General features: G+C 41.7%; 1 protein-coding gene across 2 annotated transcripts in view; it reads left to right on the forward strand.

The window, feature by feature from the left end:
- Nucleotides 1–7,324: 7,324 nt before the first annotated feature.
- Nucleotides 7,325–19,992, forward strand: part of EPS15L1 (epidermal growth factor receptor pathway substrate 15 like 1) — a 124,893-nt gene continuing 112,225 nt past the window's right edge. Inside the window, exon 1 of one of the 2 annotated variants that reach the window (XM_036763262.1) lies at nucleotides 7,325–7,435. In XM_036763262.1, the coding sequence (XP_036619157.1) occupies nucleotides 7,403–7,435 (33 nt within the window). In that variant the 5' untranslated portion in view covers nucleotides 7,325–7,402. The remainder of the gene's footprint in view (nucleotides 7,436–19,992) is intronic. The other variant, XM_036763253.1, reaches the window with a different exon arrangement.

The following is a 19,992-nucleotide window of genomic DNA, read 5'->3' on the forward strand; positions in this document are numbered from 1 at the left end:
ATAAAAGAGGAGATGTTGAGGTAGAAATGGCAGGTTTTGAGAAACTGTTTGGATTTGTGTGGGGCAACTAAGTAGTGCAGTGGATAGAGTACCAGTCCTGGAGTCAGGAGGACTTGAGTTCAAATCCAGCCTCAGACATTTACTAGCTATGTGACCTCGGGCAAGTCACTTAACCCCGATTGCCTGAAAAACAAAACAAACAAACAAAACTCCAAAAAACAAGCCCCAACAAAGAATCATTGGATTTGTGGGGTGAGGGAGAATGAGGAGTCCAGAATCGTGCCAAGATTTAAAACCTGAGACTGAAAGAATACCGGCTACAAGAGGTAGTATCCATCTATCTCCACTAGCTATTGTCCTATAGCTCTCTTCTCCCTTTTGTGGCTAAACTCCACAAGAAGGCTGTCTGCAATAGTGGTTTTCACTTCATTTCCTCTCACTGTCTTCTTAACTTTGCTTCTGTCCTCATTCAACTGAAACTGTTCTCTCCAAAGTAATTAATGATCTTAATTGTCAAATCTAATGGCCTTTGAGTCTTCTCTAGAATAAACATCCCCTTCAACTGGTCTTTATATGGCATGAACTCAAGACCCTTCACCATTCTTGCTCTCCTTTGGACAATCTCCAGCTTATCAATGTCCTTCTTAAAATGTGGTACTTAGAATAGAACAATACTGATATAAGTTAACCAGGGCAAAATAAAGTGGAACTACTGATTCCTTATTCCTGGAAGCAATGCCTCTCTTAAATCAGCCTCAAAAATATTTTAGCTTTTTTGGCTTTTGTATTTATAATGTTGACCTATATTATGTTTATAGTCAACAACAACAACAAAATAAAACAAAACAAAACCTCAGGTCTTTTTCATACAAACTAATGCCCAACCGAACCATGATCTACCCTCCTCCCCCAACTTATGTTTGTGTGCTTCGTTTTTGTTTTTTTAAACCAAAATGTAAAACTTTGCCTTCATCCCTATTAGATTTCATCTCATATTCAGACCAATTTATAGTCAGTAGATGGCTCTCATTGTCCAGAAGTTCTCTCTTGTAGTGAAGGTAAATCTGCCTCCCTGTAACTCCTCAGCTCTTCACTGATTCTGGTTACCTCCTCTGCGGTTAAGCAAAACAAATCTAATCCCTCCCCACCTGATCATCTTAGGCATATTCAATATTTTTTCTCATATATATGATTCTCCTCCAAGAAGTTAAAACTGCACAAACTTTATTTATCAACACAACCTTCCTTCTCTCAAAGGTACTTTAATAGATTTGTGACCTCATTAGCGGAAGCAGTGCAGACTTCCATGCCTCCTCATCCTATTGCAAGCCTTTCCGTATCATAAATCTACCACAAGGGGTCTTCCACTGAAGTGGGTGCCCTTGGAATATATAGGCTGTCCATTAGCTAACCCTCAATGCTCCCTACATGATCATACCATCTTTTTCTTTTTTTTTTCCCTTTTTTTAAAGCCATCTGTTATGCTAAGCAGTTTTTTATTTGTAATATTGGGGCAGCTAGGTGGCAAAGTAGATAGAGTGCTGGGCCTGGAATCAAGACGATTCATCTTCCTGAGCTCAGATCCAGCCTTAGCTACTTATTAGCTGTGTGACCCTGGGCAAGTCACTTCACCCTGTTTACCTCAATTTCCTCAATTGTAAAATGAGCTGGAGAAGGAAATGGCAAACCAATCCAGAATCTTTGCCAAGAAAACCCCAAACGGGGTCATGAAGAATCAGACCCAACTGAAATGACTGAATCACAAAATTTGTAATATGCTGTGGCCTGTTTATGCCCACTACACAGGCCTGTTTGCTTCTGTCTTTTGTGGGAGGATCAATAGAAGAGATAAGGACTTGTGCTGAGTAAAGAGAAGGACATCATAGAAAGGACATGGAGGATTTGAAGCAGAGGAGAGTTTTAATTTGGGGAGAAATTTGGTAAAATTTGGGTGAAATTGAGAAAAATTGAAAGGACAACAATCTCAGACCCAGGTACTGGTCTAGATTCCACTTATTGGTTGAAACAGAAGCAGGATCAAGACAATGAAAGGAATCATAAAATGATTAGGGAGGTTTAAAGAGGACCCAGAAGGATTAGGGAATTGAGAGAGTCTGGAGAGGTAGGAGAAGGCAGTTGGCAAGACTTAGCCAAGATAAATTAGAAAATGAAAGTGTAACAATTTGAGTGTTAAGTAAATTGATAGAGTGGATTGGTGAGTGTAGCAAATTGAAGAAATCGACTGGCGGGGGTGTAAGTCTCAAGGTGGGTGTGACTAACAAAGGAAAGGGATTTGAGTGGATTTGTCAAGTGATTAAGAGATGATAATTGGCTGTGAAAAGTTTTCACCATGTTTACGGGAGAGACGTAGACATCCACAATTAGCCCAAAGAAACAAGGCTGAAAATCTCAACCATTATCAAGGGTAGGGAAAGCCATGCAAGTAGGTGACTTGCAATGAAAGTACAATATTTGCATTTCTGCTACAGCCTAGTGACTGTTATCTGTGTTCTAAGTGTAGACGGATCTCTCAGAGGGGTGACAAATGACACCTGCGAGATGAGGAGACTCAACTCCTGAGAGGTAGACGAATGCCTCACCATACTCCAGGCTGTTAGGGAGAACTAGAGATTCCTAAAGGAAACAGAAGCAAGGCTTCAATGGAAAAAAGGGGAGGTGGGGGGAGATCTAAGGTAGAGGAGAGAAGACTTGACCTTTGTTGAGATGATGAAATATAGAAGAGTGTTACACAGAGGAAAAAGAGCAGAAAAAGGACAAGTAGAACTCAAAGACAGATTTGCGACTCTTTGAAAGAGCTGGATAGTCTGAGGAGAAGGAAGCCACGTGTCCTCCAAAGAATGATCCAGTGGAGCTGGAGGACTGATCAGAAGAGTGATCCTGATGTAAGGGGCTGAGGAAGAAAAGAGTAGTCAGAATGGTAGGAGATTCCTTGCTCTGAGAGATAGAGGCAGCTATCTGTTGAAGAGATAACAATAGAAAGGTCTGTCGTCTTCCTGGGGCACGTATCCTGGACATAGCAGAGAACTTTCCAAGACTTATCGAGATGGATGATAGCTCCCTACTTTTGAGCTTTGTGAGCATAAATGATACTTGTAAAAAGAAGCCCTAAAAAATATTGACAACAATTATGAAGTTTAAGCAAGAAATGGCAGACTCTAGGGTCACAGGTTATATTTTTTTCTATGACTTTTCACTAAGGATGGATGAACAGCCCTGAAAAAGGCTTGACTCACCCTCACACCAGAGGTGCTAGTCCTCCCTGAACACACCAGAAGCTCTTGGAAGGTTAGGAAGTCTCGGGATGGGTGGAGGGGCTAAAGGGCAGGGCAGGGTCAAAATGCCTGAGGTCATCTTTCTCCTATTCTTAAAATGAAAGGTTAGCTAAAGCCAGTTCAGCCAGGTGTTGGTGCCGCAGGGCAAGTTAAGTCAGGAGATGGTGAGGGAGCACCCCCTACTCTTGAAGAATTCTAGTTACCTGGCCTGGAGGGGTTCTGAAAGAACTAGAAGATTTGATGGCTGAGTCGCTTTTGGTGATATTTGAAAAATCATGCAAAATGAAAGAGGTCCCGCAGCACTGGAGAAGGGCAAATTACTGATTTTCAAAAAGGGAACAAAAAACAGGATCTGCAAATGATAGTCTAGTGTGCTTATCTTTAATGCCAAGAAAATGAGTCAATTTTTTTTTTGAAATTCCTAGAGGGGTCATTAAAGAGAAGGTTGATTAACATCTAGAAAGAGAAGCACTGATAACAAGACTTCATCAAGAGCAGGTCATGCAGCCAATGACCTCCATTCTTTTGAAGAGGTGGGGGGAGGAGGGGTGACATGGGTGTGTGGGACCTACCTTACATATAATTTCAGATTTTTCCTGTGTATTGGCTTTGCTGAATTTTTTTTTCTCTCCTTTAAAAAAATTATTTGTTGTAGTGGATAGCTTTTTGGGAGGGGAGAAAGAAACTGGGCAACATAATGTAAAAACAAAAGATATCAATAAAATTGATTTTTCAAAGTTCAGAATTCTTTAATACACCAAAAGCAAAATGGAACAGGTCTGCCTTCATTTCTTTGTGCCCAGTGTGACAGGAGGTCTCCAGTGGAGTGCCCCAGGGATCTGTTCTCGGTTCTGTGCCCCTTAATATTTTTTATCAGTGACTTCAATGAAGGCATAGATGGGATGCTCATCAAATTAGCAGATGACAGAAAGCTAGGAAGGACAGCTGGCTAAGAAAGCTAGAAAGGCAGGTAGGTGGTCCTGGAATCAGGAAGACCCGAGTTCAAATTTGGCCTCAGACACTTTGTTAGCTGTGTAACCCTGGGCAAATTACTTACGCCTCTGCCTGCCTCTTCTGTAAAATGGGGACAATAACAGCACCTCCCTCTCAGGGTTGTTGAGAAGATCAAAAGAGATTATAAGTGTAAAGTGCTTTGCAAAACTTTAAAGCGCTAGCAATTATTATTATTACTACTACTGCTGCTACTACTACTACTACTGCTACTTACTACTACTACTACTACTATTACTACTGCTGCTGCTGCTGCTGCTACTACTACTACACTGAACAACAGCTCCCAGAGGATCTTGCTCCGAGAGGGTTGAGTTTAATAAGGGAACATTCAACAGGAATAACTAGTTGTTCTGAAAAAAGATAATAATAACATCTAACAATTATATAGCACTTACTATGTGCCAGGCAATGTTTACAATTATCATCTCATTTGATTCTTGCAGCAACCCTGGAAGGTAGATGCTTTATTATACCTATTTTACAGATCAGGAAACTGAGGCAAAGAGAGGTTAAGAGTTTTGCTCAGGGTCACATAACTAGTAAGTAGCAGAGACTGGATTTGAACTCGTCTCCCTGACTCCAGGCACAGCACTGTCTGCTGTACCACCCAGCTGCCATCTGGGAATTTTAGTGGACTTTACTCAATATGAGTCCGTGGCCAAAAAAGCAAACAAAGCCTGCCTTTTAGGAAGAGGGAAGTTATAGTCAGTCCCACTGTTCCCTGCCTTTGTCAGGCTTCGTTTGGAGAACTGTGTTCAATTCTGGGTGCCACAGTTTAAAAAGGACATGGATGAGTTGGAATGTCCACAGGAAGCAGGTGGCGTGATAGATAGGTCACTGGGCTTGAAGTCAGGAAGAACTGAGTTTGAATCCAGACTCAGAATCTTACGCACCACATGCCTCACAGCAAGTCAAAAACTCCTTAGTCTTGCTTTAATCATCCGTAAAATGAGGATAATAATAAAATTAGCTCCACGACTGCACACAGTGTCCCTGGAAAGAGTAGGGATAGTTTAAGAGTATGCCAGAAGGGAGGTATACACCTAGGAACTAGGGACCAAGGCAATTCACCTGTGAGTGCAAGTTGGGGTGGGGGGAGGAGGAGTCATAGATGTAGTTTTGGAAGTCAGTCAAAAAACAATTATGAAACACTTACTACTCACCAGGTATTGTGCTAAGCAGTGGCAATACAAAAAGAGACAAAAGATTATCCATGTTCTCGAGGAGCTCACAGTCTCTTGGGGGAGACAATTGAAAATATATGTAAACAAGCTTTTTGTTCAGTCATTTCATTCCTATCCAACTCTTCACAACCCCACTTGGAGTTTTCTTGGCAAAGATACTGAATTGGTTTGCCATTTCCTTCTCCTGCTTATTTTACAGATGAAGAAACTGAGGCCAACAAGGTTAAGTGACTTGACCAGGGTCACACAGCTAGCAAGTGTCTGAGGCTGGATTTGAACTCAGGAAGATGAGTCTTTCTGGCTTTAGGCTCAGCACTCTATGTAAATGCACCACTAGCTGCCCTATAAACAAGCTGTATACAGGATAAATTGGAAATAAACAACAAAGGAAAGGAGGGAATCAGGAAAGGCTTCCTGTAGAAGGTGAGGTTTCAGCTGAGTCTTAAAGGAGGCCAGGGAAGCCAGGAGGCTGGGATGAGGATGGAGAGCATTCCAGGCACCAGGGACAGCCAGTGAAAATGCCTAGAGTCAGGACTTGGAGGATCTTGTTGGAGGAAAAGTCAGGAGGCCAGAGTCACTGGACTGGAGTAAAAGAGGGCATAAGGTGTAAATTAAAAAGGTGGTATTGGTGGGAGGTTACATAGGGCTTTGGACCCCAAACACAGGATTTTATATTTGATCCTGGAGGTGACAGTTGCTGGAGTTTATTAAGTTGGGAGATTACAGGGTCATACCTGTGCTTTAGGAAGATCATTTTGACAGCTGAGTGGAAGATGGACCAGAGAGGGGAGAGACTAGGCAATCTAGTTCAAGTGTGAGGTGAGGAGGGGCCAGCATCAAGGTGGTTGGTGTCAGTATTAACTTAGAGAAAGCGGCATATGGAAGAGATGTTAACAAGGTAAAATAGATTGGCTTTGGCAATAGTTTGGATATGGGGGGTGTTGAGAATGAGGAATCTAAGTGAGTTTGGGCATCAGTAAATTACTGTAATAAACATTTATCAAAAGCCAGAAGATGCCAGGCACTGCGCTAAGACCTGGAGAAACAAAAAAGGGCAAAAACACAGTCCCTGCCCTCCGGGAGTTTACAGTTCCATGGGAGAGACAAGTTTATAGGAAGTTCATGCAAACAAACATATGCAAATTACAGGATAAATAGGAGATGAGGGGGAAGGCACTGGAATTAGGAAGGGTTGTCGAAGAGTTTCTTAACCTAATTTTTCTCTCAATTTAACAAAAAAAGGTCCATTTTGATAGTTGTACTTCAATATAATTAGTTTCCTCTCTAATCCTATAGATTTTATTTGATGCATTTAAAAACCATATTCTGAGAAGCGGTCCACAGGCTTTACCAGACTTCCAAAGAGGTTCGGGATACACGAAAAGGTTAAGAACACCTGATCTCCAACTCACTCATTTTGCAGGTAGAGACACAGAGGCCCAGTCAGCGGCTCAAGGTCACAAGAGTAGTATATGGAAAATGACTTGCTCCAGGTCACATAGATACGGCTGCTGAACCCAGATCCGAGCCCAGTTTTTTCTGCTTCCCAATCCACTGCAGCACTGAGACCAGAGCCTATTATTACACACATAAGTGCAGTGCTACATGCACTCTTGAGCGGGGATTGAGGGGAGGGGCAGGGGGCGGGGGCAAGGAGTGGGAGGGGCAGTGGGGAGGCGGTGCGCTCCTCCGGCTCTCTCAGGCCACGCCCCTTCGACTCCTGCAGAGCAGCGTCTCAGCCTCCGCCAAGACGCGAGCCCTCCCCCTCCCCCCGCCCCACCTGCGATGTCGGGGCGGGGCCCCGGGCTGCGCTGCGTTGCGTAGCGTAACGCCGCGCGCGCACGGAGCCCCGGCTCCTGCTGGCCCCTCCCCTCCCCGCCGTAGGTCGGTCGGTGCCGGAGCGGGGCGAAGATGGCGGCTCCGCTCATTCCACTCTCCCAGCAGGTATGAGGCGGGGGGCGGCAGGGACGGCGGGGGCGGGCCCCGGAGCACGCGAGGCCCGCGCGGGGCCGGGCCAGCTGAGGTGGAGGGCTCCGGCCTGGGCCGGGCAGGGCCGGGGCGTGGAGCGCGGAGCAGGCCGGGGCCGCCTCGGGGAGGCGCCGGGAGCACGGGCCGGCAGGCGGCCGTGAGCCTGGCGGGGTCGTCTCGGGCCTCCCCCGCGGAGGTGACAGACCCAGGGGAGCCTGGGCCTGGGGAGCGGGGTGGCGGACGAGCGCTGGGAGATCCCCTCCAGGCCCGATCAGCGTGACATGTCATCCTGGGCGCTGGGAGAAGGAGGGAGGAGGAGGAAGAGGAAGCAGGAGGAGGAGGAGGATGCAGGCCCCCGAGGAGGAATGCGGGCTGAGGGCTCGGTGCCGAGAGGGAGGAGGGAGTGGTTGTGAGTAGGAGACCTAGAGTAAGAAAGGCGGCGGGAGAGGGAAGGGTAGCCATTCATTCTCCTGGGGCTGGGGACCCGGCTCCCCGCGCTCGCCGCCCTCGCCCCCAAGCCTGTCCTGGGGGCCCGGGGACCTAGGCTCGTCTAATCACATCGCCGCCGTCCGAGTTTTCCATTCAGTCTCTGGCTTTAGCGGTCACAAGTCGGTCCCTCGGCTGCCGTTTGAGCCCTGCCGGAGGTGGCCCTGGTCCTGGTTTGGTGTCTCATTGTGACATGGAGGTGACTTGGAGGCTGAGCCGGTGGAGCGCAGACTCTCGCAGCCCCAGCAGGTTGGAAAGGCTTCTCGTCTGGCCGGCCTCTGAGGGCCAGGCTGGCACCAGCTTGGCCGCAGACACTTGCCCGAGGTGTAGAGGGGTGGCCGTCTGCGTTGTGGGAAGGAGAACATCCTCAGACTCAAGTGTTGGAGTTTGACATTGCAGCACAGGATTAAGCTTTATATCTAAGATGATTTAAACAAGTGATAGATAACCTGGTGTAAAACGACTTTTTTGGATGTACTGGCCGTTTTTACAAGGTCTTTGGCCTTATGTTGGTTGGTTGGTGTTTTTGCCAGGTTTTGAGGCATTTTAATATATACAGAAGAGGTAATGGAAGGAAGAGTAGACAGAGAATTAGGAGACCTGTGTTTTGCCAGCTCTGCCACTAAAGTCACTGTGTGACTTTGCTCAGGTCATCCCAAAAGGCCTCAGTGTTCACACTTATTAGATTAGAGTAAATGAGCCCCTTCCAGATCTAACATTGTTATTTTCAAAGTGCTTTAATTACTCATGGTGTGGTAAGAAGTACCATACAGATGAGAATCCCTCCTCACCAGAAGGTATAATCTCAGATAGCACTGATAGGCATATACATGTCCAGGAAGTAGATGACATTAAATTTAGACATAAATGGACAACGAGACAGCGTACATGTAAGTGGTTAAAGTCCAAACTGTGGTCATGGTCAGCATGATTGTTAAGTTTTAGAGGAACAGACACATTTGGAATATTTAGCACTGAATTAATATCATTCAGTTCAATTCTAGGCATTGTAACAGACGGATGTGAAAATGAATGGGGAAGCATCCCTGCTTCCCTCAAAGGGTTACAATTTAGTAGAAAGGATAACATAGACTAGGGAGTGCTAAGTGTTTAGGAAATACCAGCTAAGTGCTAGAATGGGTCAGAGGAGGGAGAGAGATGAATTATCACATGCTAAACTCAGTTTTCAGTGCTGTGCTTTAAGTAATGGGTACAACCTCTCCAGTTTGCTTACAAGCTTGATGATCTTTTCTGTTGGGGGTGGGACATGGGAGATTTAAGACTAGCTAGAAAATTTTGTGTCAAAAACATTGTCTCAGATTTCAGCATTTGATCTTAATTTAACCCAACATATATTCATCAAATACAGGTTTTGGGAAGGTGGTTGGGGCTGAACACAAAACTGGTGAATAACAGACAATTGCTTGGAGTTCCATGCCCAAGACTCTGGTAGCTGATAAATTTTCATCCATGATTTATTTATTCTGATCCATACGGCCAGTTTTTCTTATTTCTGTAGATATTGTGCTTATTATGATATAGGGTTGTGAGAGAGTAAGACCAAACAGGTAAAACATAGCGAAACAGAGTTGTTAGGAATCTGAAAAGTCATCTAGTCCAACCCCCTGCCTGTTGCATTAATACCTTTTGTAATATCTTCAGCAAATGGTTGTGAAGCATCTGTCTAACTACTTTCAGGGATGGGGAAGTCACTGTCTTGAAAGGCAGCATTTCCATTTTTAGACAACTCAAATTGTTAGGAAATTATTTCATATTGAAGGGAAATCTTCCTTAAGGAGCTTCTTGTGTAGTTGTAAGGGTTAGTACTTAAGTCATGATAACAGGAATGAATGAAAAAGTATTTAGTTAAGTGTGTACTATGTGGCAATATGTGGCAAACATTGTTATGTATTAAGGCAGTATTCTGGGCCTTGAAGGCTAGCTTAGACTTTTGTAGGCTGAGGTTGGTATAGAGTAGGTACTTGTAAAGACACAGAGATGGGGAAACAATGAATAAATCAGTTTATAAGTGAGAGGTAGGGAAAATTGAGGCATGTAGGAGAGTCGTGAAGGAGATAAAGAGTTAATTTCACAGTGTGTCCTTGTTTCTTCTTCCTCCCCCTCTTCCCACCCCCATAACTGTTCAATTGCTCCTTTCCTCTTAGCCTTAATCCCATGCTTTAGTTCTTGTCAAAGTTCCTTTCCACTGAATCTGGGATTTCTTTCTACCTGCAACTTTCTCCCCCCCCCCCCCCCCCCCCCCCCCGCCCCAAATAAATGTGAATCAATAAATCAACAAGCAAATAAGTATTTGCTGTGTGCTAGGCACTGAGATGGAAAGAAAGTAAATGATTGTGAAGACTTTAAGGTACCTTTTGGTATCCACATGTAGGCAAAACTGTGATTTTTTTTTTTAGCCCATATTCCTTTTTTATAGATACTTTTGATAACCCCAGTGTTCTATATACATTTCTTGAATCACAGTATTTTATTGTTCGCAGTATTTCCATGCCACCTTTCCTTTCCCTACAATAATTTCTAACTCTGATTTCTCCAAGAAATGCTTATTGGAATGTAGTGTTGTCTTCTTGCTAGAGCACAGGCCTGGCCTGGGAGTTGGGAGTAAAGGAGATCTTTATTTTAGGATCAGATTTGCCTTTTCCTGACTTAAGACATATCACTTAATAACCATCCTTAACATTTGTTCTGCTCCTGGTTCATGAGACATGAAAGACTTAGGGAATGTGGTATAATACTTTGAGATCTTTAGAAAAAAGATGTTTCTGTAATAAATGCTTGATGGTAACATCAGCCCGCACTTTAAGAAAGATCAGAAAGGTGTAGACCTTAGGGATAATGGAAAAAGAAAAAAAGTAGATTAATTTCACTTCTGCTGCTAACCATTATTTCAGTACTGAGGGGAGAAACATTCTTAGATTTCTTGAAACCTGAGCCTTGTGACCATTTCTTATCCAAAATGATCCTTTAATCATGTGCCTGACTTACTGATAATCATCACCTTGGCTTTTGATACATAGGGCATCTTTTCTCCGTTTCATCTAAGTTAAACTTTAAAACTACTTTCTTGCATCTTGTCCTTAGTGTTAGCTAACAAGATAAGGGAAGTGGAGCTTCTGACTGGATGAGATAGTACTGTTGATCTCAGCGTCAGTTTACAGATTAAGATGCCTCAAATTGTGTCACCTTGCTATTCTCACAGACAGGCATCTGCCTTTTTGTCACTACTACTATGAAAACCATCCATCCCAGTTCATGTTGTCAGGATATCTTAACCTTGTAGTGACCTAAGCAACTTATAATGCTTTTGTCAACATGGGAAGCTCTAGCAAGCTCTTTATTGGAATGAATTTCTTCAGTGCCATCTCTATTCTATGTTTAGATTCTAAATCAGTTGTATTGAGTTACTCTTTGAGTATGCTCAGTATAGTGATTGATGCTTTGTAGAACAGTGACAATACCTAACCATTAAAGACCTTAAAATCTAAAGGGCTACATAGCATATGGTCATTTTTAATGGTACTGGTTTTAAAATGTATGTTAAAATTACTTATTTTTACTGCATCATAAAGGAAGGGAGAATTATAAGATATATATTAGATATATATAGCTATATGGACATTAGATATTAGGCATAATATATCTATAGTATGTAACGTATTAGATATTATATATAGATCTATAGATATTATAATATATAAGAGAAAATTAATCACCGATTGTGGGATTGCTATATTACCTTCAATGAGCTTGTTACCTTCACTTAATTAAAACATAAACATTTATTAAGTGCTTACTATGTACCAGGCACTATTTTGAGTATTTGGGAATCCAGGGACAAAAGCAAAAGGGTCCCTACTTTCAGCAGTTTACAGTCTAATCAGGTGACAACATGCACATGTATAAGTATGTACACACCAAAAAAATCTGGCTCTGGCTTCTTGGGGACCAGGAAAGACTTCCTGCAGAAGGCTGCAGAAACCAACGATTCTAAGAGGCAGAGGAGAGATGAGAGTATATTCCTGCTATGGAGGACTTCTAGTGCAGCTTGGGGGAGGGGGACGCATGTGTAATAAAGCTGGAAGGGAGAAAAGAGGTCAAATGTGAAGAGCTTTAAATGACAAACTGGAGTTTATATATGATCCTAGAGGTAATAGGGAGCCACTGGAATTTAGTGAAGTGGTGGTGGGAGGAAATAGACTTGTACTTTAGGAAGATCACTTTGGCAGCTGTGTGGTATAGGTTGGAGTGAGGAGATATTAGACTAGGCTGGGAGACCAATAAGAAGGCTTCTGTGATAGTTCACTCAGAGGTGAGAAGTGTCTATATGAAAGTGATGTATGAGAGTATAAAAGTCTTCTAAATTTACAAAGAAATAAAATGCTAAGAGAATAGGCAGTGGGGAGAGGATAAGGGAGGGATCTTTAGAGGAGAGGATAAGGGAATAGGTTAAAGGGGGGTATAAAAACACAGGTCTGAGAGGATTTTTGCTAAGAAACAAGGTGGTGTAGTTGAAAAAGCATTGTAGGTGGTGTCAGGAAGCCTGGCATTGTTTCCTGACTCCAACACTTAGTGGTTGTGTGACTCTGAGCACATCATCTAACCACTCCAAGCTTTAGTTTTCTTTGCTGTAGAGTGTAGATCACACCTGTTCTGTCTACTGAAAATGAATCAGTCCTTTGGAGAGGGAGAAGAAGAAATGAAACTAGTATAGTGGCCGTCACATGCATAGCTAGGAGAATATAAGTGGACAGGTTAAAAGATTTTTTTTTGCATTATTTGTGATAGCCTTCTAATTGAACTCCTTGTCTCCAGTTTCTCCCTTCTCTAAACCATCCTCTAACAGCTGCCAAAATTATCTCCCTGAATTCTAAGCGTGACCATGGCACTCTTATCAAGAAGCTTTACTGTTTCCTCACTTCCTGTAGGATAAAAGAAGAATCCCATGTTTGGCATATAAAGCCCTTTACAATCTGAATACAACCTGACTTTCCAGGCTGGTCACACATTGTTCCCCCTCACACACTCCAAGTGCTAGCCAGACTAGGCCTCTTTGATGCTCCCTGTACATGACATTCCATCTCTTGTCTTTGTGCTTTGGCCAAACACTGTCCCCCAAGCCCGGAATACTCTCTTCTTCTCACCTCTGCCTTTTGTTTTTGTTCCAAATTTTCTCCCCCTACCTCTCCTCACCCCTTCCAAGATGCCATGTAATCTGATATAGGTTCTACATATACCTTCACATTAAACTTTATTTTTCCAATAATCAATTTGCAAAGAAGAATTATAACCAATGAAATGAACTGTGAGAAAGAGGTAACAAAAGAAAAAAGAAGAAAAAAGAGAGCAAATAGTTTGTTTCAATCTGCATTCAGATTCCACAATTCTTTCTCTGGATGTGGATAGCGTTTCTTTTTTTTTTTTTTTTGCATTATTTTTAAAAATTTATTTAGTATATTTAGTTTTCAGCATTGATTTTCACAAGAGTTTGAATTACAAATTTTCTCCCCATTTCTACCCTCCTGCCCACTCCAAGATGGCATATATTCTGGTTGCCCTGTTCCCCAGTCAGCCCTCCCTTCTGTCACCCCACTCCCCTCAAATCCCCTTTTCCCTTCCTTTCTTGTAGGGCAAGATAAATTTCTATGTCCCATTGCCTGTTTATCTTACTTCCTAGTTGCATGCAAAAACTTTTTTTTTTGTTTGTTTTTGAACATCTGTTTTTAAAACTTTGAGTTCCACATTCTCTCCCTTCTTCCCTCCCCACCTACCCTCCCTGAGAAGGCAAGCAATTCAGCATAGGCCACATGTGTATCATTATGTAAAACCCTTCCACAATACTCATGTTGTGAAAGACTAACTATATTTTGCGCCTTCCTAACCTATCCCCCTTTATTGAATTTTCTCCCTTGACCCTGTCCGTTTTCGAAAGGGTTTGTTTTTGATTACCTCCTCCCCCTATCTGCCCTCCCTTCTATCATCCCCCCTTTATTATCTTCTTCCTCCTTTCCTGTGGGGTGAGATACCCAATTGAGTGTGTATGGTATTCCCTCCTCAGGTCAAATCCAATGAGAGCAAGATTCACTCATTCCCCCTCACCTGCCCCCTCTTCCCTTCCTACAGAACTGCTTTTTCTTGCCACTTTTATGAGAGATAATTTACCCCATTCTATCTCTCCCTTTCTCCCTCAGTATATTCCTCTCTCATCCCTTAATTTGATTTTATTTTTTTAGATATCATCCCTTCATATTCAACTCACCCTGTGCCCACCCTCTCTCTCTCTCTATATATATATATAAACACACACACACATATATACATATACACATACATATACACATGTATACACACCTATAACCTATATATATATATATATATATACACACACACACATACACATATCCATACACACACACACACATATGCATATTCCCTTCAGCTACCCTAATACTGAGGTCTCATGAATCATACACATCATCTTTCCATGTAGGAATGTAAACAAAACAGTTCAACTTTAGTAAGTCCCTTGGATTTCTCTTTCTTGTTTACCTTTTCATGCTTCTCTTGATTCTTGTGTTTGAAAGTCAGATTTTCTGTTTAGCTCTGGTTTTTTCACTGAGAAAGCTTGAAAGTCCTCTATTTTGTTGAAAGTCCATATTTTGCCTTGGAGCATGATACTCAGCTTTCCTGGGTAGGTGATTCTTGGTTTTAATCCTAGCTCCATTGACCTCTGGAATATCATATTCCAAGCCCTTCAGTCCCTTAAGGTAGAAGCTGCTAGATCCTGTGTTATTCTGATTGTGTTTCCACAATATTCAAATTGTTTCTTTCTGGCTGCTTGCAGTATTTTCTCCTTGATCTGGGAGCTCTGGAATTTGGCAACAATATTCCTAGGAGTTTTCTTTTTGGGATCTTTTTGAGGAGGTGATCTGTGGATTCTTTCAATTTCTATTTTACCCTCTGGCTCTAGAATATCAGGGCAGTTCTCCTTGATAATTTCTTGAAAGATGATATCTAGGCTCTTTTTTTGATCATGGCTTTCAGGTAGTCCAATAATTTTTAAATGATCTCTCCTGGATCTATTTTCCAGGTTAGTGGTTTTTCCAATGAGATATTTGACATTGTCTTCCACTTTTTCATTCCTTTGGTTCTGTTTTATAATATCTTGATTTCTCATAAAGTCACTAGCTTCCACTTGTTCCAATGTAATTTGTAAGGTAGTATTTTCTTCAGTGGTCTTTTGGACCTCCTTTTCCATTTGGCTAATTCTGCCTTTCAAGGCATTCTTCTCCTCATTGGCTTTTTGGAGCTCTTTTGCCATTTGAGTTAGTCTATTTTTTAAGGTGTTGTTTTCTTCAGTATATTTTTCAGTATTTTTTTGGGTCTCCTTTAGCAAGTCATTGACTTGTTTTTCATGGTTTTCTCTCATCCTTCTCATTTCTCTTCCCAATTTTTCTTCTACTTCTCTAACTTGCTTTTCCAAATCCTTTTTGAGCTCTTCCATGGCCTGGGACCAGTTCATGTTTTTCTTGGAGGCTTTTGTTGTAGGCTCTTTGACTTTGTTGACTTCTTTTGGCTGTATGTTTTGGTCTTCTTTGTCACCAAAGTCTGAGACTGAATATGAGTGTGTTTTCACTGCCTGGCCATGTTCCCAGCCAACTTACTTGACCCTTGAGTTTTTTGTCAGGGTATGACTGCTTGTAGAGAAGAGAGTACTTTGTTCCAAGCTTGAGGGGATGCGCTGTTGTTTTCAGAGCTATTTCTATACAGCCAGCTCTGTCACATTAGCACTCCTCCTTCCCCAAGAACCGCCAACCCAGACTTGACGAAAATCTTAAGTAGGCTCTGCCCTCCTGCTCTGATCCTCCACTTAATTCCTCCCACCAGGTGGGCCTGGGGCCAGAAGCAACTGCAGCTGTAGTTCTGTAGCTGTACAACCTCCACCTTCCCCGGGGCAGTGGCCGAACCACGAACTCCTTCCACTCTGTCCCCCCAGCTTTTCCCACTAATCTTCTCTGTTGTCTTTGGTGTTTGTGGGTTGAGAAGTCTGGTAACTGCCACAGCTCACTGATTCAGAGCGCTAGGGCTTGTTCCTCATGGCTCCTGGTCTGGTTGGTCCTGCTGCCACCCATGCTGAGCTCCGCTCCCCTCCTTTCCCCTCTGCTCCCATCTCTGTGTGTAATAGACCTCACCCAGCGACCATCCAGGTTGTCCTGGGCTGGACCCCTGCCTCCCTCTGCTATTTTGTGGGTTCTGCAGTTCTAGAATTGGTTCAGAGCCATTTTTTACAGGTTTTTGGAGGGACCTGGCAGGGAGCTCACGCAAGTCCCTGCTTTCCGGCCACCATCTTGATTCCCCAAATTGTTAGCCCCTCTCCAACATCATATTGCTATGCATTTATTTTTTATCTTTTCTCTTTATCTGTGTATACAAATTTTGTCTTCTCTTCGTCCTCTCCCCCTTCAGAATTTAAGGTCCTTTACAAGCAAAATACTTTGGTATTTGTATTCCCAGTGCCTGGTGTAGAGTAGGCACTTAGATACCTGCTGATTGATTGTTACAAAACTAATCTGCCTCTTTTTAGTTAGGGGTTGGTAGAGGGCAGGAAGAGGGCTCTGTGGGTGAGGAAGGATTCATGGGATCATCGAATAAATGCTTGTTGATTTTAGTTAAATAGAAAGAACAAATTTGGCAATGGATTGGATATGGGAAGTGAGTTTGAGTAAAGGAGGTGAGGGTGACACTGAAGTTGTGAGCCTGAATGACTAGGAGTCTTCTAGTACTCTGCATAGTAATAGAGTGACTTGGAAATGGGGAATGGTTTTTTCGGAAAGATAATTAGTTTTGTTTTGGATATGTTGAGTTTGGGATGCTTATAGGACAAGCCAGTATGAGGTGACCGAAAGGTAGATGTGGAAAAGAATCATGTGCCTAGAGCTGATAAGATCACTGTAAGTGAGATAGGACTGGGTGTTTCAAAAGTCTTAGTGCAGATTTAAGCTAACTTCAGAATTGCTAATACTACATACTTATAAAAAATAACATTTGAAAGGTTAAATATTCAAAATTTTAAAATAGTGATGTTATTAAAATTCAACCTAACCACTGTCTTGTGCAATATATGAGTTGTTCCAGTTGATTTTCAGACTTTGTAAAAACTTTCTTCAGCTGCTACTCAGTGACTGAAAGAATAGCACTTTTAATCGAAGCCTTCTGATTATTCAAAGAATGAGGTTTTGATGCAAAATGACAGTTTTGACATGATTTCACAAGAAAATGTCTAATGGAGGCAGATCAGGTGATCAAGGTGGCCAAGCAAGAGAACCTCCTCTGCTGATCCCGTCTGAGAAAATGTCCTCCAGAAACTGTTAAAGAGTCAGTGCATGACAAGGTACCCTGTCTTGTTAAAATTAAAAATTTATTATTTAGAGCATAAAATAAACTCATTTAAAATTTCAATTTTTTTGGTAAGTGTGTAGCATTTCTAATTAAATCTTAAAACTACACTAAGGCTTTTGGGACACTCCTTATAGAAAGAAAAGAGAGAATAAGGGCCTACCTTGGGGGATGCCCATGGATAGTGGGCATGACCTGGATAAATAACCAGCAAAGGAGATAGAGGAGTAGTCAGACAGGTAAAAAGGGAATAAGGGGAGAGCAGTGTCACAAAATCTTAGAGAAGAGACAGTATCCAGGAGGAAGAAGGTGATTAACAATGGCAAATGCTGCAGAGAAGTCAAGAAGAATGAGGCTTGAAAAAATACTATTGGATTTGCTGACTGCATCATCATTAACTTTGGAGAGAGAAGTTTCATTTGAATGATGAGGTCAGAAGCTGGGCTTTAGAGCATAGCTTTTAAAACTTTTTCTACTTGGTTACCCCTTTTTTACTTGACCCTGGGGTGTGTGTGTGTGTGTGTGTGTGTGTGTGTGTATAATATGTATGTGTGTGTGTGTGTGTGTGTGTATAAAACAGGTATACGAATGAAACTTTTACTGATAGTAAATCATAAAGAAATTTATTTTAAAATAATTCTTTGGTATATATATATATATATATATATATATATATATATATATATATATAATTTTACCATTTATCAAAGATGAAAACAAATTTGTATACTAAAAAGAATGATGTACTCGTTTATTTTTATATAAAGAATTAAATCTTGGTGGAATATTTGATACTATAGGATGTAGAGCATCTTCAATATTTTTCAGAATTGATCGATATTTTGATTTTGTTATCGTCAATGCTGAGAATACCACTTCGTATAACTACATAGTACAAAATGGTGGAAGTATGTTTAGGGCCATTTCAGAAATGGCCCTAAATTCTGTCATAATCCCAAGCCAAATTCATTTAGCGATTTTGTATGTACAGTAAAAACGTTAAATTCATGGCATACAATAGGCTTGAATCTGAGCTGAGGTGTTGCTGGCAGTGTTCATTGGCATCTTGCGGTGTGATGGCATGCGCAGTACAGAGTGCACATGTTGTGTGTTCAGAACCAAGGCTGCAGTGAAGTTGCAGTTTGCGACATGGACAAGCCAGAAACACCTTGGATTCATTAGGCATTTGATTTTGAATTAATTTTTGGTCACTTAGAATTCAGAAACCTTTTATTGTTGCCAAATTTTTCCTTGACCCCCACATTTAGTTACTTTATCCCATATGGTTGTAACCCACAGCTACTTTAGAGATTTAAGAAGAGAGTCAGAGGAGAAGTAGTGAACACATCAACTATAGATTACTTTCTCAAGGAAAGGAAAGGAGAAGCATGGGATAACCCACCCAGATGGCACGTTGGAAGTCTGTGCTTTTAGTAGTGTGAGGACATGTCCTTTACCTTACAGATCATCACTTTTGCTTGGCATTTTGTCCCATGCAAATTCGTGTCCATGTTTGACCATAAATTCTCCATAAAGGACATTTAGCATACTGGAGGGCTGCCTCGTTTTCTTTTTTCTTTGAGGTTAAAAAAGTAATGCAAATAATATGTAAAACCTAAATATGTCTAAAATTTTATGTTGACATGTGTTTTCCTGGTCACTTCTATATAAACTAGGGCACTGAAATTATGAATCAGTCTATCACTTAATCTTGGAACAATTACTACATATTCAGTGCCTTAACCAGGTGCTGTTGACAACATTAAAAAAAAAGTATAAAATATAGATCCTGCCTCTTTTCCAATTTCTCTTACTTCTAATTACTTTCTGTTGATTATTTCCTGTTTATCCTCTGTGTAGTACATATATGTTTGCTTGTTGCCCTTCTCATTAGATTGTCCACTCCTTCAGGGTAAGGACTGTCTTTGAATCCTTTTTTGTATCACTAGCACATAGTACAAACAGTGCTTGGCATATAGCAGGTACTTAATAAATGCTTACTGACTGACTTCCCTTAAGAGTTTATAATCTTGCTGAAGAAAAATGACTAGTACACACTAATTAGATAGGATAATTAAGAACTAAATTGTGTTGTGCAGACAAGTGCTATATAAGTTCAGAGCAGAGCAATCAGTATAAATTGGTATAGTTACAAAGGCTTCAATGAAGGAGGTTGGGATTTAAGTGTTTTTTTAAGGGGTGAGGTGGGGGCCTTTCTGTGTATCTCTACCATTTATCATATAGTAAGTTTAACTAAGTGGTGCAGAGGATAGAGCCTAGACTTGGAGTCAAGAAGGCTTGAGTTCAAATCCAGTATTAGACATTTACTAGTTATGTGACCTGGGCAAGTCTTTTCACCTTGGTCTGTTTCAGTTTCCTCGTCTGTAGAGTTGGGATAATAATAGCAGCTATCTCCTAGGGTTGATGTAAGGATCAAATGTATATGCTTGGCACATAATAAATGCTATATAAATGGTAGCTTATTATTATTGTTATTGTTATGGAAGGACTTTAATAAATGTTTGCTTGCTTGTATGACCATACTTTGAAGGAGAGATCATGGATTGAATTTGGACAAACAGAGGGGAAGTAAAAAAACATTCCATGCGTCAGAGAATAAGAATGGTCTGGAC

Source organism: Trichosurus vulpecula, chromosome 1 (assembly GCF_011100635.1).
Source record: "Trichosurus vulpecula isolate mTriVul1 chromosome 1, mTriVul1.pri, whole genome shotgun sequence".
Taxonomy (NCBI): Eukaryota; Metazoa; Chordata; class Mammalia; order Diprotodontia; family Phalangeridae; genus Trichosurus; species Trichosurus vulpecula.